Raw genomic sequence first — 27,153 nt, forward strand, 5'->3', positions numbered from 1 at the left:
AGCCTCTGCTGTCACCAGGCCTCCCTCTCCCATCCTTCTGCGATTTCTCATCTCTCCGGCTTGCAGCCTGAGGCTCCGGGCTCTCCCTGGGGTCCACTGAGAGGTTCCAGGCAGAGCGATTGTCCACTTTCTCACCATACTCCAGCCGTGTTCCTTCCGACACCTGCGTTCGGTTCCCACCCGCCACGAGGCCTCTTGCGTTCCGACTTTGGCCAAAACTGTACCTTCTCCTCGTTTGAGAGGCAGGTTTGAGTTTGTCCTTCAAGACCCAGTTCAAACACCATCTCTGGACACTTCTTTGACCCACCAGACGCCAAGCTGGGTGAGGTGCTTGACCTCCAACAGCCTACGCCAAGCACTGTCACCGAAACCGCTGCCACCTGTTTCCCCCAGACCACAAACTCCCTGACCGGGGGGCCGTGCATCGTTGTTGTGGATGTGGAAACGCGGTGGTGAGACCCACCCAGAGCGAAGCCCCAGAGGCGAGGCAGGACGTGCAATGCAGAGCAGAAGCCGGGGGCAAATTCAGGCGGCGCAGTCACCGGGAAGGCGGCTCACGCACCTAGAAAATAACTGGAATGAACTCTTAGTGGACAATCCAGTGAGCTCCGCCCCCCCCCATTCCCATACAATGCAGGACACACGCGCGTGCACGCACACGCACGTGTGCGCACACACGTACGCACACCATGATCCAAAGGGGAAAACGAAATCCCGCTCAACTGCTCCATTCCAGGGTGGGAAGAGAGTCTTGGAAAGCAAAGCAGAGGGGCGGAGCGGGGGTCAGCGGCTTGAGGAGTGGGGCGGCGGGCCGAGAGACGTGGAGACTTGTGTAGACGTTTTCTGAGGCCAGGGCGCCAAAGGGACTTGAAGGCCGCGTTTGAACGTCACAGTTTCTGCTTCTTCACTGTTGCTCTCACTCCGTAAAGCCCCTTTTATGTCACCCCGTCTCGGCAGTACCCGGGGCAAGAAAGTGGTGGGGCAGGGGTGCAGCTTAACCTGCTGGGATACGACGGGAGCGGGCGGGCCAGGAGACTGAGGTGTCAGAAGCTCACAGGTGGAGGGGTCGTCCTCCCGGGCCTAGCACCACCCTCAGCGAGCGGACGGCCTGCTGGGGCTCAGGGGCCAGGCTGCCTGCGTCCAGTTCCCGGCTCCACTGCTCACTGCTGTGAGATCCTGGGCAAGAGCCTTCTGTCCCGCGGCTGCTGTCTGTCAGACGGGGTCATTAACAGTGGGGCTGTCTCGGCCGGTTAGCTGTCGGTGGTGAATGAAATAATCCAGGTGTCGAGTCCAGCAGTGTCTGGCCCATAGCGTGCTCAGTAAAAGCTTTCATTTCCAAGGAGTCTCTTCTACAACTGTCCTCACTACCCAGCCAAGGCACTGGCAGAAAACAGACCCGTGGTTTTCAGTATTTGTTGAACAAATGATTGAGCTGAGGATTTTGTCTCAGCCTCCAAACCTTCAAACACAATATGTCAGGGAGAGTAACATTCTCCACTTCCCAAAGCCACCCAGGGCCTGCATTCCCTCCCCCACCAGGAAAGAATGGTCCCTCCTGCTCTGGTGGCTTGCACCTAGGGCCAGACTACAGGATCAGGTGCTAAGGGACCTAGACAGGGAGATCTGCCATGGAGGAGCAGACGAGGGGCTGGATCGGGGGTCCATAGGATGCAGGAGACTAAGGGGAGGACAGCTAGATGCTAAGAACACTGGGGCTCCTGCACCGAGTCTCTTCAAGCCCCCCCCCACACACACACCTAATTTCCAGTTTTCCCCTAATATGCAATTTTTGCAGACCTTTGGCACTTGAGAGCCTTTGCTAGTGAGTTTTCAGGAGTTGCATGAGCCATGGAAGAGCTAGCAACCTGGTCAGTAGGGAGCCTCTGTCCTTGAGGGAGGGGCTGGGAAGCAGAGGGGATGAGGGCTCCCCATCGGCTGTTCTTCCCCAGGCCACAGCCCAGCCCAGCCCAGCCCCAGGTCAAGAAGAGACTCAACCACCGCCATAGCCCGGAACAAGTACCATTTATTAAAATTACATGAATGGGATCAGCCAGCCACAGGCTCAGCGCCATCCCGGGGACCAGCATTGCTGAGCATGGTCACAGACCCCTTTTTCCCCACCCGCCATCATGTCCAGGCAGAAAGTCCCAGTACTGAACCCAGGGCACAGGTTCCCTTTGTTGGGCGATGCGTCTGAGTCACAGATGTCCCCACCTCTCGAGGCAGCCAACAGAGCAGCTGGAACATTGTCAAATTAAATAAGCAAGTATAAGAGTTCCCAGAAGCCCCAGGCTGGCGGCCTCTGATCCTAGCTAAGGTGTGAGAAAAGGCCCGTCCAAGGTGTCTGAGAGGCAGGCCTTGGCTCCGGGCCTCAGTGCGGCCAGTGGCCTCAGGTCAAGGTGCGCTGGGGCCGTCGCAGCTTCTTGAACCATTTAGGGGATGGCGCTTTGAGCTTGGCAACCCACGAATTTACATCAGGCCTTATGTAACCTTGGCTGAACCTGCTGACCTCCAGGATTTTAGCAAAGACAAAAAAACAAACCAACCAGAGGGACGCTGGCCCCAGGATCCCTCCCCGCGGGAAAGGTGAAGGCACAGAGCTGTCAGTCTCCCAGTACCGTCGCCGCTCAGAGAGAAGTCTGGTCACAGCCACAGGACCAGCACGGAGGGAAGACCAGGTGGCAGAGTTCGCATGGCTACTTTATATTAAAGTTTATTACATTTGGAAAATCTACTGTACAGGGAAAAACCCATTGGATTAAGTAGAGTTTTGCCAAAAGCAAAAAGACTATCACTCTTTGGAACATTCCTGATTCCAGCCCAGGGCAGGGCCACAGGAGCTAAGAAGCAAAGGGGAACCCGGTCCTTTGTGGAGCAGCTCAGTGCCAGGTGTGCCCAGGACCCCTCTCATCATCTTCCAGAAGAAAATGTCCCCGGAGATGGCATCAAAGGAAGGCTGGGATCTGCGGGACATTCTGTGGGCCCACTGCCACCTCTCCCGCCCCATAGTTCTCTCTGTCCCCAGCCTGAGGTGCCAGGATTCAACGCTCACATCGGCGCCTCAACATCACAGCAGCCCGGGCCATGGCTGTGGCCCCCAAGTTCATAGACACAGGCATGACTGCTCAACAGAAGTGACCGCCCATGGCAGCTGGGATCGGCCGGCCCGCCGACGGGGCCACACAGCACATTCCGTACCCTGTTGCACACGTGAGTGACAAACTCAAGAGACAACACATAAACTAAGGCTTCCAGATTTGGTTCTTGTAGTAAAAAAAAAAAAAAAAAAAAAAAGTCTCCTTAACCCTGATGCTCTCTCCTGATGGTAGATCAGCAAGATGGGGGGATAACCAAATCAACTTATCTTACGTCAAAAGTAACAAAGTCTACTGGGCTATGGAACAAAGAAACTAGAAGAAATATGTGCAAAAACGAGTTGATATCTAAATGAGACCTCCCCACAAAACAAAGTGAATTTGGATGGAGCCGTGGACTCCTCTCCCGGCCACTCGGTGAGTGCTAAGCGCCCCCGTGAGACCGCTGGTCTCGACCGCTAAGTGCTACAGCTGTGTCAGCCCGTAGCCTCTTCCAGCTGCAGTGGGCTCTCCAGGTCCAAAGCGGTGGGGTCCCTTTTCTCTCCAGACCTGGGCTTGGGGAGGGGCTGCTCCAGTTTGGAGAAACTGAGTCAGGATGGTGCGATGCCAGGTGCTGAGGTGGAAAGGTCGGAGGCAGAAAGCCCTTGCGCCCAGGTCTCCAGGCGGAAGTCAGAGAAGCAGAGAACCCCCGTGCCCCAGACCTCCGCGGGGAGCGGGCCACAGGGGCTGGGAGCACCGGGGAGGCGGCCTGGTGGCAGGGGAGGGCCTGCAGTTCTTCACGGGAGAGGCGAGTGGGGGCCTGGCGAGTGGCAGGGGGAGGGGCAGGACTGCTCCCGTCAGGCGTAGAACTCTTCCTGCTTGCTGGGCTTCTGGTAGGCCCCGCCGTTGGCTTGTTTCGGCTCCTCCAAGGAGTAGCTGCCCTCGTCCTTCTTCTTCATCCGGTACAGCATGAAGCCCACCAGGCACACAGCAAAGATGAGCCCCACAAGGCCTCCGGCAATGACCCCTGGGTGGGCAGAAGGAGCTGGCTCAGCCTGGCTACTCTTGAGGCTGAGCAGCAGTCCCAGAAGGGGCCTTGGTTGTGGTCAGCCCCACATCAAGGCTAAAGGCAGCCTCCCCCCACCCCCAGAGGAGCAGTTTGGCCCCCTCCCCACCCACCTGAGAAAAGACTCACCTCCCAGCACTTCCTTCCTGTCCAGGAGGCCCTGAGAGGCCCCAGTGGCCCCGTGACCATCTCGGGGCTCACGATCCTGGTCAAATTCCACAGCAGCCCCAGCTGTGCTCTCTCCAGACACATCAAAGGTGAAGTCCTACGGGAAGACAGGGACAGGTGAGGCCGGGGCGGGCCACCGCCAGCAGCGGCATCCAGGTATGCTTCCAAGCCCCGAAGCAGCTTGGGCCTCCCCGGTCACAGCAGCCGGCAGCTCAGATACAGCCAAACCAGGGCCTCTGGACCCCAAAGCCAGGCCCCCCTCGTCACATCATGCTGAGCCCTGGCTGGACTGACCGTGGCAGAGATATGTCAAGTGATATAAAGCATACATTTCCACGTGAAAATAAAAAGGCCCGTTATAGTAGAAAGTGTGAAATTGCCAAGTCACTAGAAGAGAAACGTAGGACTTGAGAGAACACGCAGCAGGGGCCTTGCCCAGGCTTGGGAAGCTCTCGTCTTGGTGATCCTGAAGGACTCTTGCTCTCTCGCCCTGTCCCACCCTGGGGGCAGGGAAGGTGGGGCCTTGTGATGCTGTCTTTCACAGTGGGGAATACGACGTGCTCAACAGGGCACAGGGTGTTCAGTGGGCCAGATGACCGACCTGTGCCCCTCGGCCCAAGGCACTGCGCTCAACCAGGCACCAAGGGGCCACCCAATGTCCTAGGCACAGAAGACTACGGTCGGCACTCACCTGCTCCCCAGAGCCCTCTCCTGCTGGGAACTCAGTGGCAACTCCTTCCTCGGCTGCCCTCTCAGTGGCAGAAGGACCTCTGTCCTCCGTGCTGGGAGTGTGAGGGTCGGGATGGCCGGATCCTACGGGCCGTGAGGTCTCATGGAGGTCAGGCTGAACGGCCCTGTGGGAATGGGAGGTGACAGGTGCCTGGGCGGTGGTGGCTCTTGCTGTGGACGCTCGGTGGGTGGCTGGGTGCAGCGTGGTCTCACTGGGTGGGTGGGTGGTCTCCTTCTCCAGGGTGGTCAAGCCAGGATCCGCCTCTGCCAGGAACACCCCCTCTCCCTCCTCGGGCCCCTCTCCGGCCGGCAGGATAGAGGTGGAGGCGGCGATGCCATCAGTGTGGGCGGGCTCAGCCGCTGTGGGCATGACCGTCAGGAGCCCCGCGTCCTTCCAGGTGGAGGTCTGATGTGATAAGGTGATATCCTGCAGACCACCTGCAAGGCCAAAAGCAGAGCTTGTTTGGGTGGGGGAACCTCAGAGCATCGAGACCAGCTAAGTTCAGGCTGCAAGGACGGCCTAGGGGAGGACCTGCGCTCTGGTCCCCAGGCCAGCGTAGCGAACTCTCTCTTCCTGTGAGAAGCTCTGTCCCCAAGGTAGATCTAGCTGAGGCTAAACCTGACTTTCTAACGTGGAGAGAAGAGATGCTTTTGTCCACTTCCTGTGCCTGGAGACAGCCTGGTCTCTGGAATCATGGGACACCAAGGCCATCTGGGAAGAAACCTTTCCTGTAGTAGCTGAAGCCCCATCCCCGGGTGGGGGAGCCTTCAGGAGCCTGAGTGCCTCATCCCCACTGCGCATACCTCCCTGAGGCAGGTGTGGCCACTTGCTCCCAAGGACAAGGCCCGTGTCCTGCCTCCCAGTTCCTGGGCCCCTGGCCTAGGCCACTTGCCCCACAGATGGTCTCAGCCCTCTTCTGAGGTTCAGCTCAAAAGCATCTCCTCTGGAAGGCCTCCCTGACAATCTCTAGCTCAGGGACGTCACTCCCCCCAGGAAATGGGGACGGGGACGTTTATAAAGATACACACCAGGCTCGGTGCTGCTGTACATACAGCTCCCAACCACCTTATGAAGTCAAGATATTATCCCCATTTTATGGATGAGGAAATAGAGGCTCGAAAGGGTTGCCCGGGGGGTAGAGAGAACGGGAGGCGGTGTGTGCGGCGGGCAGCCTCTGGGGCCTGCTGGAACTCACAGCGGTCACTCCCCGCCAATACGCGTTCTCTCCTCTCAGCGAGGACCCCATCCTCTTCCCCAGCGTCGCCCTTTGGGCCCGGCCAAGAAGCTGCCTGACCGCCGTCCCCAGTCCACGGCCTGCTGCCCCATGGGGCCCTCTTGCCAGTTCACCTGCGCCTGAGCCAGAGAAGATGTCGGAGTCATCCCCAGAGCCATCCTGATCTTCGGGGGGCACGTTTGTGGCCACGATTTGCTGGAAAAGGATCAGAGAAGGGTATGAGTGGAGCTTTGGCCAGGGCCCCGCTCTCCCAGGGTCCCCATCCTAGACTGCTGAGTGAATGCCACAAACTCCCACACATACACACACACGCACAGCACAAGGAGGAAGCCCTGGTGGGCGGCTCAGGACCCTCAGCTCCGAGTAGCCCTTTGGTCCCCTACACATCCCTTAATGCTGATGACACAGCCGTGTGTCAGGGGCTAGGCATGTAGAAATGGCCCTCGCCCCCTCAGAAAAGTAGACAGAAGACGCCATTACCAGGAACGCAGGCCGTGGCTCCCATGGGACCCCATTAGCCCACGCTACAGAGAATCAGGTCTTGGAACCACTGGCCAGGGAGCTTAGGGGTCCAAGACTGGGGGCTTTTCCGAGCCCCCAGGAACAATGCCACAACACCCTGGCTCCAGAAAGGCAGCCTCCAGGAGCACTGGGCACCAGCGTGTGGACAACAAGGGCCCGGGGTGAGGGGCAGGGATGGGCACGGGCTGAGCTGTCCGCACTGAGGCAGGTGTGGCCACGAAGCTCCTTCCCACGGCCGGCCTATTTCCTCATCCACGAGAAGGGCTGGTGGAGAAGGAAGGACCAGGACGCCCACTAGGCTGGGGACGCGTGAGGGTGACCTGGAAGGAGCCTCGCACTAAGGAGGCACCGACAGACGGGCAGTGGGCCCGGGTGGGCCCTGTGTGCCGACGGCCACCCCGCAAGTGCTGCCTGCCTGGCCCAGAGGCTGCAGGCGCCCGAGTCCCAAGGCAGGGGCTGCACAGGCAGGGCCAGGGAGTGGGGCCAGCAGGAGGAAGGATGCACCATGCAGCCTGTGCAGAGACACTGGCTCCAGGACAGCAGGTGGGGAAGGGAGGGCCCAGCACGCAGGTGGCGGGAAGGGTAGCTATGAGTATCCTGTTCGGCAACGAGAATTTGACCCGCCCGGTAAGACGGTCCAATTAGAGAGGGCCCCAAGGTTGAGGGTGGGAGGCGAAAAATGAAGAGAAGCAGATCGGCACAGTCCAGAGCACACGGGCTGTAGGGATCCCCTGATCTCTGCCACCTGCTAGCTGAGTGGCCCCGGAGACATCATTAACCCTCTTACGGCCTCAGTCTCCCCACCTGTGAAATGGGGCAACAGTACTATCTACATTCCAGGATCCCTGCGAAAATCCACTGAGTTTATGCACATGAAGAACCTAACAGAGCCTGGCCCGCAGCAAGCACCCCACTAGCAGTGGGGGCTGCCAGAACTTGGGGAGCAAGAGCTGCTCGGCATGGGGAGGATTCTGGGGCCTGTCTGGGAGGGGGTGGGATAGAGGCGGGTAGGGTTTTGTAAGAGGGGCAGGAGGGAGCAGGTTCACAGGAGGCTCTGTTCAGACTTGCTAGAAGGCAGGCTCCACCCGGAGCCAGGGACCAGGCCTTCTCGGCCCCAAAGGCCTTGCCAAATCCTGGCCACAGGCCACAGGGCCTCACTCTTGAGTGGAGCAAAGCAGGGAAGGACAAGCCCTGGGGCCTCCTGAGCCTGCCTGGGGCAGAGCCAGGCCAGGTGGGGGCTTCACCTCTGGGGCCTAGATGAAGAGGAAGTTCAGACATGTGTAGAAACTGAGAGGCTAGAAATACCACTGAACTTCCTTTGAAAGCACAAAACCCAAGCTGTACACTCCCCCAGTACCACCCAAGAAAAGGGCTTTGTGAGCTGGCATGGCCCACCTGCAATGTGCAGTCAAGCCCCCCGACCTCCACTCACACCCCAGGCCACACCCTGTCTCTGCCGTCCCCGGAGGCGTTTCAAACACCTGTCCTACCTCCACAGAGCTTCCAGGTACCCCGGCCTCCCCAAGCCCGTCACCTTCGGTAATGAAGACTGCTGCCCATCAGGCAGGTGCAGAGTGGACACCCCCCCCCCCGCCCCACACACACACCAACATCCTCCCATCCGGGCCCACGACAGACTGCTCCCAACTGTGCAGCTGGGGCAGGACAAGCATTCAGGGGTCCCCGCCCAGCCCCACTCACCAGGACCCTGCTTCGCCCTTGCCTAACACCTCTGCCCACCCTCACTGTCCCCAAGAGGCCCTGGGGCTGAGCTCTGGTCCTGACACACTGGTCCGCTCCCTTAGAGACAAAGCAGGGCATGCAGAAGGGGTCAGGGCTCCAGCCAGACCAGCCTCCACTGCCACTGGAAAGTGTGGTGAACGTTCCCGCAGAAGCCTGAGCGTGGGTCCAGGCCGGGGACCTTGGAGGCACCGAGCACCGCCCAAGACCCAAGCAAAGCCCAGGGAGGCCCAGCCTCTCACCCACACAACAGGTTAGCAGTTTCCTAAGAGCCGGGCCTCTCTCCTGAACAGGTAAGACTTCGGATCTGCCCAGTCACTAAAAATAATTTGTTTCCTCAACTCTGTTCAGCTTATCCCTCCCATGGATCTTGTTTACACAACAAGCTCTTAAGCAAACACTTTCTCCAGTGAAACCAGCTCCCTGGCCTCAGGGCCGCCTCTTCCCTCTCAGGTCTCCACTGACTGGGTGGGCTATGGTGACCCCCTCGAAATCCCTCCACCCGAACCTCCTGGCCTCTGCTCCCTGGGGAGGAAATGAGCAGAAACTGCTGAGTTTGAACTAGGACTGCCAGGTGCCAGCTGACCCTGAAGTTTGGGGTGACAATTTCCGGTTTCACTTAGTCCTGCGAGAGTCTGTGGCCAGCTGCCTCCGAGGCCTCGTGTGGGGCTCTCCTCAGGATTGCCTCTGACCCTGGTCCTTCCAAAAGACTAGTTGGCCATGGCTCGGGGCTCCTCGGGAACAGGTTGGCCCAGCTCAGAACTCACCTCACACTCCCTGGGGCAGGCGAGGCAAGCCAAACCATACCTTTAACGGGGCCCTTTAACCTCTGAGAGTCCCAGAAAATTAGCTCTTCATACAACCAAAACCCTTGTGTTGGACAAGGCCTAAACTTCTACATGTTCAGTTTGTTCAAAGCCAAGGCCGATGTGTGCCCTCCCTCCCCCACAACACGGACCTTGGAAGCCTACGGCCTAAAAGGGCCAGGCCAGGTGCGACTCTGGTGGGGGCCGGGGGTTGTGGGACAGGTGCATGGAGCCTGGGAGACAGGGAGAGCAAGAGGAAGACTCAGCCCATCTCTGTCTCGGCCACCCTGGTCTCCTGGCCACACCTGGGAGCTGCCAGGTTAGAGCCACAACGCTGCACCGTCCGGCCTGACAGCACAGTGCTGGCTCCGCTGTCACTCCGCTGAGAACCGAGTCAAGCCGGGACCTGCAGAGGGGCTTATGGGACTGACCCAGGGTAGGAGGGGTGTGGGGAACAGGGGGGAGGTAGGCAAGAGGGGGTTTCTTCCACTTTCACTCTAAGAAAGTACATCCGTTAGGGAACCAAAAAGGCCCCCGAGCCCCACCAGCAATTCCACTGGGAGGAGTGCCTTTCCGGGACCTCCTGGGTACCCCCCGCCACACACACGCACACACACACACACAACCCCACTTCAGCTGTCCCCACACTGCCACCAGGAGACGAACCTCAGTGCTCTGGGGGATTCCAGGGCAGGGCCGGGGTGCAGGGCGCCACCCCTACTTGGCCTCGGGGACCCCTCTGCAGTAGTTACTTCTCATGGCACTGAGTGCTGGGGCTTCACAGATGGGAAACCCAAGGTCAAGGTCACAGAGTCCTTTCCCCTACCTCATGTTGACCACTTGGGGTACCCCAGGAGGCCAGGATTGTGTCGAGAGGGGATCCTGGTAGCCGGGGCCAACCCCGATCCCAAACCAGGTCAGAGCCACCGGCAGCACCCCCATACCCACCCCTCCAGAGCAGGCGCCGCTTCCAGCTACATGCTGGGACTAGCCTCAGAACAGACCCAGCTGAGGGCTGGGTGTGGGGCCAGGAGCTGGAAGACCAGTTCCTCTGCTTTTCCCCGCCTGCCAGAACCCGGCCGGGCTGGGGCTGGACAGGACTCCGCTCAGTGTTGAGCAAGGCCTGGGAGCCAGACGAGGAGTGGCTGGGCGACAGGAAGTGACCAGACCGAGCACTAGGAAAACCCAGCTATAGCCTGGGTTCTGTTCCCACTGGAGTCGGTGATCTTGAAAAGGACCTTGCCTCAGGTTACCCCTCCGTACCACAGGGGCTTGGTCAAACGGTGGCGAGGGGCTTCTAGTTGCGAGGCTGTGGCTGGGGAGTCAAGGCTCGCCCCCGAGGGCAGCCAGATGCAGCAGCCACAGCAGGCTGCCACCCGAGGGGTGGCTCACCGTAAACCAGGTGCTCGATGTAAACCAGGTGCTCGACAGTGGGAAGACCCATGATGGCAAGTTGTAGGGCAGAAAGAGACTTGATCACAGTGACTCGGCATCATCGCTTTCAGCTTCCCAAAGGGGATTATGGCCTAAGCAAGATGCTGGAGGTGTCCCAAATCAAGGTGAATCTGGGGGTGGCAACTGGCAACCCACAGGGACAAAGGGAGCAGCAGCCAAGGCCTGCGGAGCCTGTCTCTCCCCAGCCCTGGCTGTCCTAACAACACAGCCAAGGCCAGAAGCTCTGTGCAGGATCTCCCAGCCAGCCCCCCACGAGGGCCCCTGGAGCTGCTCTCTAGCTGATTAATCCCCAACTCCACCCCACCGGGCTTCGGGGCCTGACACCTCTGGCACATGGGCTTGTAGAGGCATCCTCCCCCTGCTCTGGCTAAATAAAGTGTTCTTAAGTTTCAACGGAGGCAGAAACTTGCAGCTTTTGACACACCTGCCACCAGCGGGGGCTCCAGCTGTGCGCACGATGGGGGGGAGGGGCACTTCATCTCCCAATCTCTCCCATCAGTGCAGACTATGCCTTTCTAAGTGTGAAGGCCTCTGAGAAGGTTAAGAGGTGCTAGTCACTCACAGCAGATTATAAATCCGCTCCATACGGGGGAGGCACTAATTTTGGAACTGGGGTACTAGGGGTGAACAGGAGCTACGGAAGACGGGCAAGGATTGCACGGGGGGTGCTGGAAGATGCAAAAGCAGAAGTTTCAACCTATGTCGGAATGTGGTTGCCAGCCAACCCCCATATCCAAGAAAGAAAGACTAAATCCCCTTTGCGCTAGCTCTGAGCCTCAGACAAGCTCAGAGACCCAGGAAGAGCAGAGCGCCCTTCAAGGAGTCCAATAGGGGCCCCAAGGCGGAACGGAGCTGGTGCTTTCTGGCCTGAGTAACAGAAGGCAGGATTTCTGTGCAGGCTGGGTCTGAATAAACTGGGCTTGCTCCCCGGATGACTGGTGGGACCCCAGCCCACACAGAAGCAAAGGAGCACGGGCCCCGTTCACTGTCAGCTTGCTCTCCCCTCCAGGGGCCCTCTTCATGGCTGGAAGGTTTGCACAGGCTGAAAGGCCCAGCTGAGCTCCCAGGCCCTAGCAGCACCTGCACACAGTAGGTGTTAAGTGAAGGTGATCGAAAGAGGGACTACGGATACAGCCCCAGTCTTAGCAGCTGAGTTACCCCAGAAAAAGAAGTGGCCCTAAGGCCTTCCCCAGGGCTCAGGGACAGTCACGAGGTGGAAGGAAGAACCTAAGGATCTCACTTGGGCTGAGTTTACTTGAAAAATAGAAACACTTGAATAAAGCAGCCACATCTAATAGTTATTAAGTACCACGTGCCAGGTACTAGTCTAAGCACTTAACTTGAATTAATTCATTTAATCGTCACAAGAACCTTAGATTCTAGCAACGTACCCATCTTACAAATGAGGAAACTGAGGCAAAAGGGACAAGCCATTTATCCCATGGCACACAGCTACTGAAGTGCTAGAGAGAGGCTTGAGACCAAGCAGCTTTGTTCGGGCAGGCATGCTGTTAGCCACCCCATCACAGGGAAGGCCCCAGGGCTGGCTCTCTTACCCAGGGGAAGAAAACTGCCATCATTTCCACTGAAGGGGGCAGGGAAACAAGCAAAAAGGAGGACCCTAGGGGCGGGGCCACCTTCAGCTTGCAGTTCCGGACACAGGCCCCCTTCCCCCACAGCCAGGGGCCCTGCTCAGCTGGCTCGAGCCCCCTCCCAGGGCCTGCAAGCCCAGCCCACACCTCTGTGGGTCAGGAGCCAGCCCCTGGCAGAGGCCAGGCGGAGGCGAGCAAGGTCTGCCTGCCAGGGGAGGCTCGTATTTCTGAGAAGGGGCAAAAGCCACGTTTGCAGACCCTGTTACGTCAGCACTCTGGGGTAAGCCCAGCCGGCCAGTCACACAGAGTGGCTACATGGCCAGACCCGGTCAGACTGTACCTCTTCTCCCAGTCCTAGTCATCAGGGGCTCTTCCCAGGGACCCCCCAAAGCAGAGTCAGCCCCAGAGTTCCCCCAGACTTGCTCCTCTGAGCCCAGAGAAGGAAGGGACTCAAAACCATGCCACATGTTTTTATTTCACTGGATCTTTTCAAAAGCCCTGGGAGGCAGGACATGAAAAATCCCAATGTACAGATAACAAAACTGAGGCTAACAGGCAGGTGAAGAAACATGCCCGAGGGTACACGGGGAGGAAGTGACGGAGCCTGGTGATGAGCTGGGTCGGCCAGACTCCATGTCCTAGGCTCTTCCTCGGCCCCAACACCTCACTGTTCCATCCAGTCCTCGGTGGGACTGATCGAGGCAAACTAGGCAGCCAGTCCTGGCGGCCTTCCTCACCTGCCCAACAACAAGGCTTCAGGACCCCAGACTGGGCCCCAGTACCTACTCCAAAGGTAGGCAGACCTACAGGGGGGCATCTAGCAGAATGATCCGGTTCCCCAGGGGGACAGAACAGGGAGGGGTCGAGAGGTCATGGCTTCTCGGCTACTCACACAATTCACAAAGCCCAGGAGGCCTCAGCCAACTGCTCCAGACTCACCATGGAGACCTCGGGGCCTGCTTCCTAGCTGGAGCCTCCCCAGGACTCTGTAACAACCAGGCCTGCCCCAGGAAAACTGCCCCCTGCTCAACCCCCAAGCTCTGTCCCCTCCAGAGCGCCTACGGAGTGTGGGAAGGGGAGGCAGGGGCGGAACCTGAAGATCTCGCTCAGCCCAAGATCACTCTCCTAGCCTGGACCACAGCTCAGCAGGTCCCAGACCCTCCCCACGCCCTGTTCTGGAGATGCGGTCACCGATGACAGCAGCGCCACACCCAGCGCTTCCTTCTGGGAGAAGCTGGAGTGACGTCGGAGGCTTCTGAAACACCCTGCAGCCTGGGGCCCTGCGAGCCCAAACCTGAGCCCGAACCTGACCTCGTGTCCATCCGGGACACTCCCTGGAGATGGGACACCAAGATCCGGGATAGTTTCCCTGGGCAGCAGTGATGCTGAGACGCTACTGGAGAGAAAAACCAATGCTGTCCCTGTGCCCCTGCCATGGGGCTGAAACAGTCAAGTCCCCGACCAGGCCAGGCAAGGCCCTGGGTATCAGAGGCCACCGCAGTGGCATGGGAACAACAGTGCGAGTCCTCCTGAGGACTCCTGGTGGCCAGCACATGCCAGGGGTGGACGAGCTCACCTCCACCTTCCCACCCCCCCACGTCCCATCCACCCAAAAGACATCCGGTGAGAGGCAGTGTGGCCACAGGAAGTGTGGGGTAGCTCCAAGCGGGAAAGATGGTGAATTCAACATCATTGTGATGGGACAGTTCCCAGCACTTTTAAGAGATCGAAGATGGCCCAAGAGTGGTCCCAGAGCAGGACTGGCAGCCTCTGCTGTTTCTGCTGCTCCCATCACGTGGTACCCCAACCCCCATCTTCCCTAATGCTTCCCATGTCCAGAAAAGGCCCTGCCTTACAGCCTGAGCTCTTGATTTCAGACTGTTATATTATGGAACTCCGGGACAAACCTTTTCTCAGGCTGAAATGACCTTCCGCTCTTGCTGCCCCTCTGGTCTGTCTGCACAGAGCACAGACTGTCCCTTCTGTCTGGTCCCAGTAATGGTCACCTGCTCTTACACTCCTGGACCAGGCATGGATCCCTCACGTGTGCACGGGCTGTGCACACAGCAGGTGCCCAGGCTCTAGGCTTCAGATCTGATGAAGCCAGGCAGGGCTCACGACCCCCGTGCTGGAGGCAGAACTCTCTGGGGCAGCAGGGGCAGAGGCAACAGGCCATGCCCACGAGTCCTGCGTCACAGCCGTAAGACTTCACCAACACCCTAATGCATGACCTTGCCTTGGCTTCTCAGCCCCCTCCCCCTTTCAAAGACGAACTCACTGAGGCCAAGAGAGGCCCATACACAAAGTCTCTTCACAGTAAGGAGAGTCAGGGCTGGAAGCCAGGTCCCAAAGCCCTAGCCTGCCTAGCTGTACTCCCTCTAACCCCATGGCTGGCACACAGTGGGCTCCCTGTCAAGGCTGGCTGGGTGAGTCTCAGGGGAGGACCCGTGGGCCTGGCACCATGACTCAGTTGATGAGTGGAGTGATAAACACGTCCGCCTTCCCCACTGCCCCAACCTGCCCGGCACGGCTTCCATGCCTGCTGAGGAGCGGACTGGGGCAGGTGGCCAGCAGGCCTGGGTGCGTGCAGACATCCCCTGGCCCCCACCCCCAGCCTGACCTTGCGCAGGGACCTCCATCCACCTCTGGTTCCTACGCTGAGTTCACCTCCTCCAAGCAGCCTGCCCTGACTCTACTCCCACAGACGGCCCCTTAACCAGCTAGTGCTCCCTCGAGCTCCCAGAAGAACAATGAAGGACCAGCCTGAGCTTCCCCCAGGTCCCCCTTTACCTTTCCCGGGACAAGAGCCCTCTGCAACCACACGACGGTCAGAGCTAAAGAAGAAAAGAAGGTCCCTTGAACAAGTGGGGAAACCGAAGTGCAGAGGGAACCGTGACCTGCCACAGTCATGGTCCCGCTGCCTTTCTTTGTAGGAATAACTTCCTCTTCTTCGGATTTCTAAAGCCAGGGACCGAGAGAGGAAGACAGCTTCCTGGCTTCTGAGGGGGAAGTTGTAAGGCAGGTGGTGACCAGGTTCCCCAAAAAACTCAGGCTGCAGCCTAACTAACCAGCAGGAAGCCCAAAGGGACTGTCCAGGCAAAACTCAGCCTTACCTGCAACGCAGGCTTCGAACGCCCTCCCCTCCCCCTCCACCGTGCATGTGTACACCACCCCCCATACACACTCGCACGGCCTCCCCATGGGGCTGTAACCCCCCAGCGAGTCGCTGGGAAGTTTTTCCCAGGGTTGAAGGCCAGAGGAGGAGCAGCCTGTACATATAATTAGGCAGCCCACGGAGCCACAGCTGCCAGGAGACCCTCAAGGGCCTCCAGAGGCAAGAGGGCACACACCTGGAAGCCTGAGTTCCAGGGTCAACAGGAAAGATGACTGGGGCAGACGACAGAGCCCAGGAGTAGGTCCAGCCACCAGCCTCCTCTCTCCCGACTGCATGGTCCCAGGCACCAAGACTGCCTCCTGTACCCCCTTTCCTAGAAGCCGGCCTCCAAATGCTTTTGGTCCCCACAAGACCCACAGGTTCCCCAAACCTGCACAGCCTGACAGGCAACAGAACACCTTCCAGAGAAGGTTAGGCCACCTCGCACTCTGGACCCTGCAGCGCCAAGCCCAGGGGACCCGCAGGACCCACAACATCACACAGATCAAGCTAGCTCTTCCTGGGTCTGTGGGAGGGCTTCCCTTGTCCACCGGAGCTGGACAGGACAGCTACTGAAGTGACCCTGAGCACAGGGTCTTGCCTCTGGAGCCTCGCCTCCCCACATAGCCTGTGCCCCCAACAAGACAGCTACAGGCCTGCCCTCCCCAGGCACTGTCAGGGTGCTCGTGACCCACTCAGACAGAGGTTCCAGAATGCGCGCTTGCATCCGAAGCCCGGCCTCTGCTGGGACAGCTGAAGGGGAAATGACAGCGTGCTGACTGTTCCAGGGTGCCGGGTCCTGGCGCCAGAAGCCCTCTTTCCACAGACTCTCTTAACCCCATTCCTCCTCTCTAGACACTCCCGGGCAGGCCCTGGGGGCGGGGGGACTTTCAACCGAAGACTCCAAAACTGGTTGTTGAAAAGAAGGAGAAAATCAGGAAATCGTTTGTCCTGTAAAATTATCATGGTTGAGCTGGAAATCACTTACTGACCAGTTCCTCCCAGCGTTGCTCCCGCAGCGAGACCTGGCATTGGAGGGGGTCGGGTAGGTGAACCCCGCATGCGAGCCAGTTCATGCCATGGTGCCCGCCTCTCAGGCTTCAAAAAGCAGCCTAACATTCTGCAAATGTTGCCCAGTGCCCAAGACGAAAAACAGCACAGGCTGGCTGCTGCCCTCAGGGCAAAACCGAGGGTCCCATCCAAACATGAGACAGTATGGCCGCCATCAGGCCTCTCCACACCAGCCCTGATGCGCATCGCGCATCCGCACCCTGCTGCCTGACCTAGGCTCCTGGGAGGAGCTCCTGCCTGTCCCTAAGTGACCATCAGGTGAACCTAAGCCAAGCCCAGGATGCTGCCTAAATCCTGGATTTTCCTAAAGCTGCTGTTTAGGTGAGCTCAGCCCACCCCAACATCCTCCCCCTCCCCACACGCATGCCCAGTGTTTCTTTAGGATGGAACAACAAATACCCACCAGGGCCTTGCTGGATCCAGGCAGCCCCATAAACTGGGTTGCCTTCATGGGGGAGACGTGACAGTCCATCAATTTATTTATGCCTTGCATATCCTCATGCGTACACACACACACACATCCTGGTCCTGCCCCTTGGCGGGGCTCAGCTCTACGGGCTTCGTCCACGAAACGGGGCAAAGATACAGATTGTAAAGATCTGGGGTAAAGATTAAATAAAGCATCGAGCGCTCAGTGGTGGAAGGCAACTCTTTAATTGTTATCAACAGCTAACTTTCCTCTGGCAATTTCATTACCAAACACTTTCACACATTCGTTTATGAAATGGATATGCAAATGACAGAATGAGGACAGGGAGAACAGGTATGTTATCTGCTTTATATGGCATATCAAGACTTGGAAGTGAAGTGACTCACCCAAGATTACACGGTGAATTAGTGGCAGAGGTGAGACTCAGTCCTGGGGCTCTACTTAACCTGCAGCTGTTTCTGACCTGCCAAGCAGTATGGCCGCAGAAACAGGTGTGCTACAATCCAAATAAACACAGTAAACAGATGGAGATGGGACCTGAGCTAGGTTCGAGGCGCTAGCCAATCATGATTTATAGAGTTAGCCTTGCTGGGTCCAGGCTGCCTGTGACTGGCAAGTAAGTCACTTACAACTCAAGCCAGGTAGAGGAACATGGAGTCATCAGGAGCTTCCACCCAGAGGTCACTCACATCTGGTCATGGAAGGAGCTGTAAGCGCCCTCCTTGACAGCCTTTGTCATTCTAGTTATTAGCAGGGGGCACTGCAGAGGTCCCAGCTCAGGTCTGTGATGGCACAAGATCCACATGTCATAGATCATGAACATTACTCGCAGGCAGGATCCTTACTTGAGCTGAAAACTTTTGTCTTAGAAATAATTCTAACACATCTGATTCATTTCTTAATACTGTTGGAGAAAAGTGCCACTTAGAACTGAACCGAAAAGCCACTAGCTACACGTAGGCACATTCATGTCATTTTTGGCTTCTATCAGACAGGGGTGGAAGAGGGAAAAGAACAAACCAGAATTCAAAATGTAGTCAGTCACCTGGGGGCACCGGGCACAGGGGCAACGTGCTCTTCAGAGCTCAGCAAACCCAGGAGACATCCCATAACCTAATACAGTGACAATAGCGAGGACCCTGGCATCCAGAGTCAATTATGCTTAGTATTCTTCTGTTAATAAAGGGAAAGAGAAATAAGTATTTCAGAGAGCCCTGCCCAAAGTAAGAATGCTTTTGAGGGTAATATGGATTCTTAGCTCCCTGAAGAAACCTGTGTATTTCATCCTTAAGGGGTTTCAGAATCTCACATTCTGCTGCAATAGAAAAGACTCCTTTATAAAAATATTCCAAAATCCAAGCTTTTCACTAATTCTTTCCAGGCCCCTCTCCTTTCTCATCTCTCTCCCCACCAAACTGGGTTAATGAGGTTTTACTGGAACCCACCATGAGCCACAGGTAGAGACTTAAACCAGCTCCACCCTCCCTGCAGAGCTGAAGCCAGGAGTGACATCACCTTTGGAAGGCTCTCTCAGACCGGGCAGAGGCAGTTAGCTCTTCTCCCGCCCCCACCCCACGAGGCCATAGGGGAATGTCTCTACTAGCACCCCTAATCAAGACAAAAAGAGATTTTATGCCTTTCAAGAAAGAGAAGAGAAACAGAGGAAAATAACAAATAACAATTCAAGAGCAAGACATTTTTCTTGCATGGCAGAAACAAAAGACCACAGGAAACCCCACACACACACACACACACACACACACACACACACACACACACTTTTAGACAAACCTGTTCTCTTGGGAGTGGTTTGGAGCAGCCTCTGGCCCTAGCAGCCTTCCCTTACCCATTCAAAGTCAGGCACCCAGGGATTATTCCCTACCCTCTCAGGCCCCAGGGGGATTCTGACCTGCTTCCCAGTGGGTCCAAAGTGAACCTTCAGAGAAAGCCAGATCTCTGCAACCCGTGGATACGTTCTCTCACTTTAAGCAAATATCGCTGCCTCGTTTCTTTTAGGAAGTGAGTAGAGGAGAGCTCTGGGAAGATATTTTATACCACTTTATGCCCTCACTTCTAACCAAACCTGGACATCCATTGTAACAGAAAGAGGGCAGGGCAAGAAAAGAGGGGGAAAAAATCACTAAATTTTATACACAAAAAAAGAAAACCTACTCTCCAAGTCTTACTCTTACCCCAAAGCTTAGTGCAGGGAAAGAACTCCCCTCCCCCCCCCCCACACACGATTCTGGCTGAAAATACCGTAAACTCCACCTCTGCATGACTGCTGAAGCCCTATCTTGGATGGACCTGAAGATAGTGGGGCAGCCAGGTAAGGCCAGGTGGGCAAGGGAAGTAGGTAGGCCAAGCAGCTCCACTCTTTTCTCCAGAGTATTAACTATGACTCAAGACACAAACTGAGCACTACTGAAGCCACAACCCTAAGGGGCAAAGCAGAAGACAGACGTCAACTTCTTAGATCTGAAAGCGTGGATTGCACTGGAGACCCAGCTCAGAAATCCTGTCCCCACGCCTCCTCGGACAGGCACCCCCCCCCCCCACACACACACACACTCCAACTCATGAGCAGTTCAAGAGGCACCAGGGATCTTCCCAAGAACAGTCACCTGGAAAGGAGGGAGGGCACTCACAGATCTGCCTGGAAAACACCTCACCGCTGCCAGACCCTTTAAAATATCCGAAGGTCTCAATAACTGGGAGCCACTATTATTCTAGAGGGACAGGATTACAGAGGGTCTGCGTGGCTAAGAGACTTGTCCCGATGCCACTTTACAAGTGGAGGACCCACCCCCAGCTGGCGCTCCTTCCCTGCCCACGTGCCTCCCAGTGCCAGAGCCCGGGAAGTCGAGCCGTCCAGATGTGGTGGCGAGACCGCCACTTCCGGAAGGGGAAGCGCCCCTCGTTGCGCACCTCCCCTCTCCATCCCAGGGGATGGCCGGCCCGGCCCATCGAGAGGCCCGCGGGATTCTGGCACCCGGTGTGGGGGCTGGGGGGTGGCCGTGCGCACCGCGCGGCCAGCGCTGACACCTGGCGGCGGCCCGGGTCCCAGCCCACGTCAGGGCCGGCGCTGAGGGGCGGTTGCCAGAGATGGGTTACAGGGGCCGAGAACAAAGCGCCCCCATTGGGGAAAGCGGGATAGAGGCGGCGGCCGGGAAGGAAGACCACTTTTGGGGGACCCTCGGGATGCTCTTTGTCGGCCAGGTCTTTCTTCAGAGGGAACCCGCCCCTCGTCAAAGGTGGATGCTGGAGTCCTGCCCAAAGCCTCCCGCGGCCTCGGGCTCCACGTTTGCCCCTCTTTCCCCAGGCTCCCCCTGGGCGGGCCAAGGGACCCGCCTTCTCTCCGCGCGGCTCCAGCACAAAGCCGGGCCGGGGGAGGGGAAGGGCCCCTCCGGGTCCGCTCGCGTGGAAGCCGCCCGCCCGCCCGGCCGTCCCCAGCACGGACGCGCGCCCCTCCGCAGGCGGCACAACTCCGGCCCAGAAGTTGGGTTCCTGCTGCTCTCCAGTGTCCTGGGGCCAACTTCCCGGGACCTCCCGCTGCCGGCTAGGCCGGCTCCGCTCCGACAGCCAAGGAAAGCACGAGGGCGCCGCCTCTGCCTGCCGGCCCGCGCCCCGCGCCCCGCGCAGCCCCGGCCCCGGCTTCGCGGCGAGCGCGCCCGCGGCGCCGCGCCCCACCTTGCGGGCGCCCGCGCTCGGCGGCTCTGCGGGCGGGGCGCTGTGGCCGCGGTCGCTGCATCCTCCCAGGTCACCGGCGGGGGCCCCGACCGTCGCGGTGCCCGCGGTGACGAGGTGGGGGCCGGCGCCCCCGGCTGCTGCTGCTGCCTGGCGGGCTCCGGCGCGAGTGGGGCCGTTTTACATAATTGAGCGCCAGGCCCGGGCGCGAGCTCCGCTTCGCGGGGCGCCCCAGGCCCCCGCCCGCAGCGGCGCGAGCCGCGCGGCCCCCGCCGACGGCGGAGGAAATCGGGAAGAGAGCGCGGGTTTCGGGATTCCCCGTCTCCCGGCTAGCGCGGGAAGAAGGGGAGTCCGCGGTTCCCCTCCCCCCCCCGCGTGCCGCCGCGGGCACCGGCGGGGCTGGTCGGCGAGCCCCGGCCTCCCGCCGCCCCCCGCCCGGCCACGGCCGCACTCACCGCGAGCGCCGGCTGCAGGCGCAGCGCCAGCGCGCAGAGGCAGAGCCAGAGCGCCGCGCGCCTCATGCTGCCCGGACCGGCGGCGGGGGCGCGGCGGGCTGCGCGGCTCGGGGTCGCGCCGACTGGGCGGGCTCGGGACCGGCTCCGCCGGGTGCGCTGCGCTCGGCTTCCTCGGGCGATGCCCAGCGCGCGGCTGTCCCAGGCGAGGGCTGCGGGGTCCGCCGGCTGCAGTCCGCTCTCTGCTAATGGACTCCTCGCAGCCCGGCTCGCGTCCGCACCTCTCCCGCCGAGCTCCGCCTTATAATAAACCCACAGGCCCTTAGCCGTTGCAAAAACTAGTGCCCCAACCCCCAGCTCGCCAGGTCTCTTGGCCAGCCCTAGTCCCCACCCCCAGGACCCCGCCCCCTGAGCCAGCCAGCCCCGCCCCCGCCCCGCCCCCTCCCGCACAGCCGCGGCGGGGCCGCGCCGGTCACCGAGCTGGGCTCCCGCGGGCAGCGGCTCCCGGCGTTTCATATCCGCTGCTCCGGGGTGGTGGGGGCCGGGACCTTGAGGCGCTGTCCGCGAGAGGGGCGGGAGGGGCGGTGGTGGCGGTGGCTGGTCCTCGACTGCGGGCGCCAGTCTGCAGCGCCCTCTGGGCGTGGACACCGAGCGCCTTCCAGGTGCGTTCGACTCCCGGATCCCGGTGGGAACACTTTCAGCGGCTGGGCGGCACCCCGAGGCGGTGGGGCCTTAAACCGACACGTCCCTCCCCTGCTTCGGCTCAGGTTCCGGCAAAGCGCTCGCGTTTTGCCGGCACTCCACAAAGTGCTGGAAACTGTGGGCCTTACTTTAAACAGCTGGACACGCTCTAATAAAAAAAGTTTCTGGAGTCCTATGGAAGACAATTCCCTCTCTCTTCAACCGCTGAGTTTAAAGGAGAAATAAACGGCTTTGTTCCCAGGTGACCTCTGTCCTGCAGATCTAAGAAGGTCTCCCTTGAGTTCCTGGTCCTTCGTGATTCCCTGAGAGGCCCTGGACCTCTCACCAACCAGGGGCCATGCAAAAGGCTATGGAAGGAACGCTGGCCTTGGGCAAAAGGCCTTAAGGAAGAGGGGGGAAACTTCTTGGTCCTGCCTGCAATCTGGAAGGCAGGAGAAATGACCTTCGGACCTGGGCCTGGACACCAAAGATGGCGTCCTCCCCACCCAGCCTCCCCAGGCAGAGGACTGGCCGGCTTCCGTTCGCCTGAACTGGGAACCAAGGTCTCCTAAGGCTTCTTGGCCTCAAACAATCTCCAGTGTTTCTCTTTAAACAGATTAAACATTCCTGGGTCCTGGGTTATGCAGGCAGGGACAATTGGCTGCGGGCTCCTGGATTCAACCCCGGAGCTCAGGAAGTCCTGGCAGGTTAAGCTCTGCTGGTAGAAAGCCCTGAGTGTATGTCCCAGGGGCCTGCCCACTGCCCGAAGTTGGCTCTTTCCTCCTTTCTACCCAACGTGCAGGAAAACTAGGTCAGTTTGGAATCCTGTCTTTCTCTAATGCCCCAAATAATGCCCAATAAAGAAAATAAAGTCAGGGAGGTTTTGATGGAGTCTTTTCATATTATAAAAAGCACCAGTGTACAATTTCTTTCAAACTGAGTCAGTTTGTCCCAGATTGATGTGTGTTTCTTTGGGCAGTTTAGGAAGAGGAGGAGCCCCAAGGGGGACAGTACACAGAGAAGGGAAAGAGAGAGGGGCAGGGCTCGCCTTGACCCAGGTGACCCCCGGCCTACTTGCTACTCCTCCCAGCCATAATGAAAGTCTCTTGTATGAAAGTCTCTTCTTCCTAGATGCTTCCTTGAGGTTCCACTCCTCAGATCCCGACAGCCTTTTAGAATGCCACTGTGACATCAACCCATATACACTAGTATGGCCAGCCCTGTCTGCATTGGGACCCCCCACCTTCCCCCACCAGATCCTTGTAGATCCAACAAGTTAATGTCTGGCTGAGCAGAGGGCCTCTAGTCTCCCATCTGGAGCACTAAGGCAGGGCACGCATTCTGCATTCCTAACGCCGGTTATTAAATACTATCAGTATTATCCCTGGTGAATGACTTAACTGCCTTGAAGGTTGCCTCCTTTTCCGGGAAGGCAGGGACAGTGTCTCCTCCCCTCATTTCTCTCATTCTTCCCATGGACACACAGTGCTCCGTTCGGGGAGAAATGCGCGCCATTGCCACTGGGGCGGCACCTGGAGGAGAGCCGGTGGGAAGGGGCCCGCTGCTGCGTGAGAGGGGACCCTGGGCAGAGGTCACCCCTGCGATTCACCTAAGCTCTACAGGCAGCCTCTGGGCAGGTCGACATCTATCAAAACTTAAAATGCTCTTACCCTTTAACTCAGGAATTCTGCTTCCGTGAATGTACTCTTCAGAAGCATTTTCACGAGTGTCCAAAGAGGCATGTTTAAATGAGCATCAGGAAAGGAAAAGTGAAATCAATGTGAGTATTCCCACGCTGTGGAATACTGTAAAACACTTTTTAAAAATAAAGTGGGTGGTTAAGTCCTGACATGAAATGTTTTCAAAACTTATGTTTAGGTTTAAAAAAAAAGGGCAAAGTGAAGAGTGATCTATATATAGTATGGCTAAATTTTTCTTAAGACTGTGAGTAATGTACATAGACTCTATATGTATGTAATAAAAAAGACCTAGGGAAGTTTACCTCTGTATTCTTAGGTGTTTATAATTTTGTTTAATTTTTTTAATTGGAAGTTATTTTCTGAATCGATGAAGACACTTCTAACCTCAACTGATAATTTCACTTCAAAAAGCTTGACTAATAGGACAGTTATGGCACATACCTGTACCTGCATTACCCACTGTACAACCAAAACCTCCACAATTCTGGAACTGAAGCCCCAGCCACTCTCCAGCTCTGCCAACCATTGTGTGGCTCCATCCTCGGAAAGGTGGCAAGATGGTGGCATTGTTCCCAGCCATCACAGCTACTCCAGAAACAAAGGCCTCCTTCTCCCAGTGTCTTCCTCAGGAGCAAGGAAATAGTTCCCTGAAGACCCCCTCACACACACACACACACACACACACACACACACACGCACACTCAAACACTTTTCCCATCTCACAGGCCCGAAGTGGGTTCTATGCCTTCAAAAGCCGTCACTGGCAAGGGGATCTTGAGCACCAGTACGGGCTGTAGATTAAACTTCTGGGTGCTGGGATGCGAGAGAGCCAATGTCACGTCCGCTAAATATTTTGACTTCTTATCAACGATCAGATGCATGTAAGGACATTCTACTTCAAGGTGATACAAAACATAACTTTTTTCATCCAACTTCTTACTATCACGAAGCGTTTTAAAAGATAATTCTTTTTATCGTGTTCCTCAAAAAATTAAAAATAGAATTACCATATGATCTAGCAGTTCTGCTCCTGTGTATATATCCAAGAGAATTAAAAGCAGGGATTCAACAGGTATTTGTACACCGATGTTCACAGCAGTGTTATTCACAATAGCCAAAAGGTGGAAGCAACCCACGTGTCCATTGACAGATGAATTTTATTTAAAATGTGGCATGTACACACAATGGGATATTATTCAAACCCAAAAAGATTGAAAATTCTGATACATGCTACATTGATAAACCTTAAAGACGTTATGCTAAGTGAAATAAGCCAGTCACAAAGGACAAATACTTTATGGTTCCGCTTATATGGGATCTATACAGTACTCTAACTCATAGAGGCAGAAAATAGGATGGTGGTTCCCAGGGACTGGAAGCCAGCGTGGGGGGAGGGGGGAGGGCAGGGCAGGTGAGAAGGGGGGTGGAAATGAGGCAATATCATTTAATGGATATGAAATTTTAGTTTGAGAAGATGAAAAAAAGTTCTGGATATGGATGGTGGTGATTGTTGTACAACACTGTGAATGTACTTAATGCCACTGAACCATACACTTAAATGGTTAAAATGGTAAATTTTATGCATATTTTACCCCCTAAAATGCAAAAAAAACTCCTCAATTGCAATTCTAAAAAATAATAATATAATGAACACCTATAGAGTTTATCAAATCTTAGCATGATGTCTTTTTTCTTTACTTTTTAATCATTTTTTTATGAAATGAAATATTACAGACATATTGAATCATCTTAATTTCTGTTTTGAGATTTATTCATGTTGATACATATGCCTCTGGGTCATTTATATTAATTGCTGCATTATAATTCAATGCATACATATACCAGAGTTTATTAATCCTTGAACATTTGGTTGCTTCCAGTTTTTCAATATTACACACAATGCTACAGTCAATCCTTGAACCTTTCTCTGCATGTGAAATTTTCTCCAGAAGTGGCTTTAGCTCCTAGGTTACAGGTACAAATAGCTTCAGCTTTCTTCAGCGTGGCTCTCTGCAATTTCTCTAAACAAATTGCTATCTAAAGGACTTACAGCAATTTCCGCCCCAAGCAGCAGTTGTGAGAATTCCCATTTTTCTACATCCTCTATGTGACTTGGCATGTATCGGACTTTTATACTTTGCCAGTCTGATGCAGGTAAAATGATAGTAGTTAATCATCATTTGATGTTGAGTGGCCCTCCCATTATGAAGCATTTTGTTGCTGATTGCTTGGACAGGTACTACCCATTGCTTCCCACATCAGTTTTCCTCCCCCTTTTCAGTAAGAGGACTTCTAGAGTTCAGCTGAACTCATGGCCGCTCAAAATAGATTACCTTTTCCAGTATCCTTTACAGCTACATGTAGCTACGTGTTCAGGGTTTTGCCGATGGGACATGAGGAGAAGTGGAGTATGCCCCTTCGGGAAAGTGACAGAGGAAGGAGGCATGCCCTTCTCTTGTTGTCTTTCCTCCTGGCGGGAATGCAGGTACGATAGCCGCAGCTGGAGCCGCCATCTTGGACCATGAAATGAACTTGGGAACAGAGGCCGTGCATGGCAGAGGAACAGATTAGAAGGAGTGTGGGTCCTTGGCCCATGAAGCACCATGCTGGCCCTGGACTGCGCACCCAGACATGTACATGGTGGAGAAATAGACTTCTTTTCTTCAAACACCGTCACCTCGGATTTTCTGCCGCTTGCCAGCGAATCTAATCCTAAGAAGACGCTGATCAGTTCAGTCTTCTACATGCCCAAGAGCGTGCTGGGAGGATGGTTTTGCCTGGCAAGGAGGGAAAGAGGAATGTCTCTTAAGGTGCCATCAGTAAGTGCTTGTAGGAGGTGACCCGGCCAGTTTCCCAGTCCTGAACTGTGTGTTAAATTTTGGATTTGACTCAAGGCACCTAACCTCTGTCCCAAAAAGAAGTATAGACAGACAAGAAGGATCTTGTTTGAGGGAGGAGACGTTTTCAGAGTCCGAAGCCCATGCAGGTCCTCTGTTCCTCTCATGCTCTTCGGGCCCGCCCTCATGGGGTGCAGGTAGCATGGCCGTCACATGAGGCTCTGGAGGAAGCTCCTCTCCCAGGCCTGTGCTTGTGTTCACTGCGAGCCATGAAGAACTAAGGACCATGCGAAGTTCTTTTGTTTCTTTTAAGCACCTGATGTGTTTTTTCTCATAGATGCGGAAAACTTTATGTGTGTCCTGTTTTCACTTTTGTGCTCAGGTAGCTCTGAAACCACAGGCGATGGGGGTTTCCTGCAGGTGTACTGGACTTTATATCCTGACCTCAGTTCCCATCCTCACACCCTGCCTCACCCCTGCACTCCGTCTATTTCTCATGTATGCCTTCTCAGTTGCCTCTAGTATTTGCTAGAATGTCAGCAGAGGAGAGCGGATAAATATGTTTCTTTCGTAAATATCATTGGAATTTACACATCCAAATCAGAGGATTTTCCTACCCAAAGAGATCCCCTGGGGAGACTGTGCTTATCACCTGATACTGCCCATCTGGTCGCCTTAGGGTATCTTTTATTTTTTCTTGGAGAAGGGTAGTCTGTAGTTCATTCCTTTGATAAATGTGTCCGGAGCTACAGCG

General features: G+C 56.4%; 1 protein-coding gene across 1 annotated transcript; it reads right to left on the reverse strand.

Moving 5' to 3' along the window:
- Positions 1 to 2,003: 2,003 nt before the first annotated feature.
- Positions 2,004 to 21,569, reverse strand: SDC1 (syndecan 1). Its single transcript, XM_036224697.1, has 5 exons — positions 21,185 to 21,569; positions 6,386 to 6,467; positions 5,000 to 5,475; positions 4,270 to 4,405; positions 2,004 to 4,101 (listed from the first exon to the last, which is right to left on the reverse strand). Exons 1-5 carry the CDS (start codon positions 21,248 to 21,250, stop codon positions 3,932 to 3,934), a joined length of 930 nt encoding a protein of 309 aa, XP_036080590.1. The 5' UTR covers positions 21,251 to 21,569; the 3' UTR covers positions 2,004 to 3,931.
- Between the last annotated feature and the right edge of the window lie 5,584 nt (positions 21,570 to 27,153).

Source organism: Rousettus aegyptiacus, unplaced genomic scaffold (genome assembly GCF_014176215.1).
Source record: "Rousettus aegyptiacus isolate mRouAeg1 unplaced genomic scaffold, mRouAeg1.p scaffold_m13_p_7, whole genome shotgun sequence".
Lineage (NCBI taxonomy): Eukaryota > Metazoa > Chordata > Mammalia > Chiroptera > Pteropodidae > Rousettus > Rousettus aegyptiacus.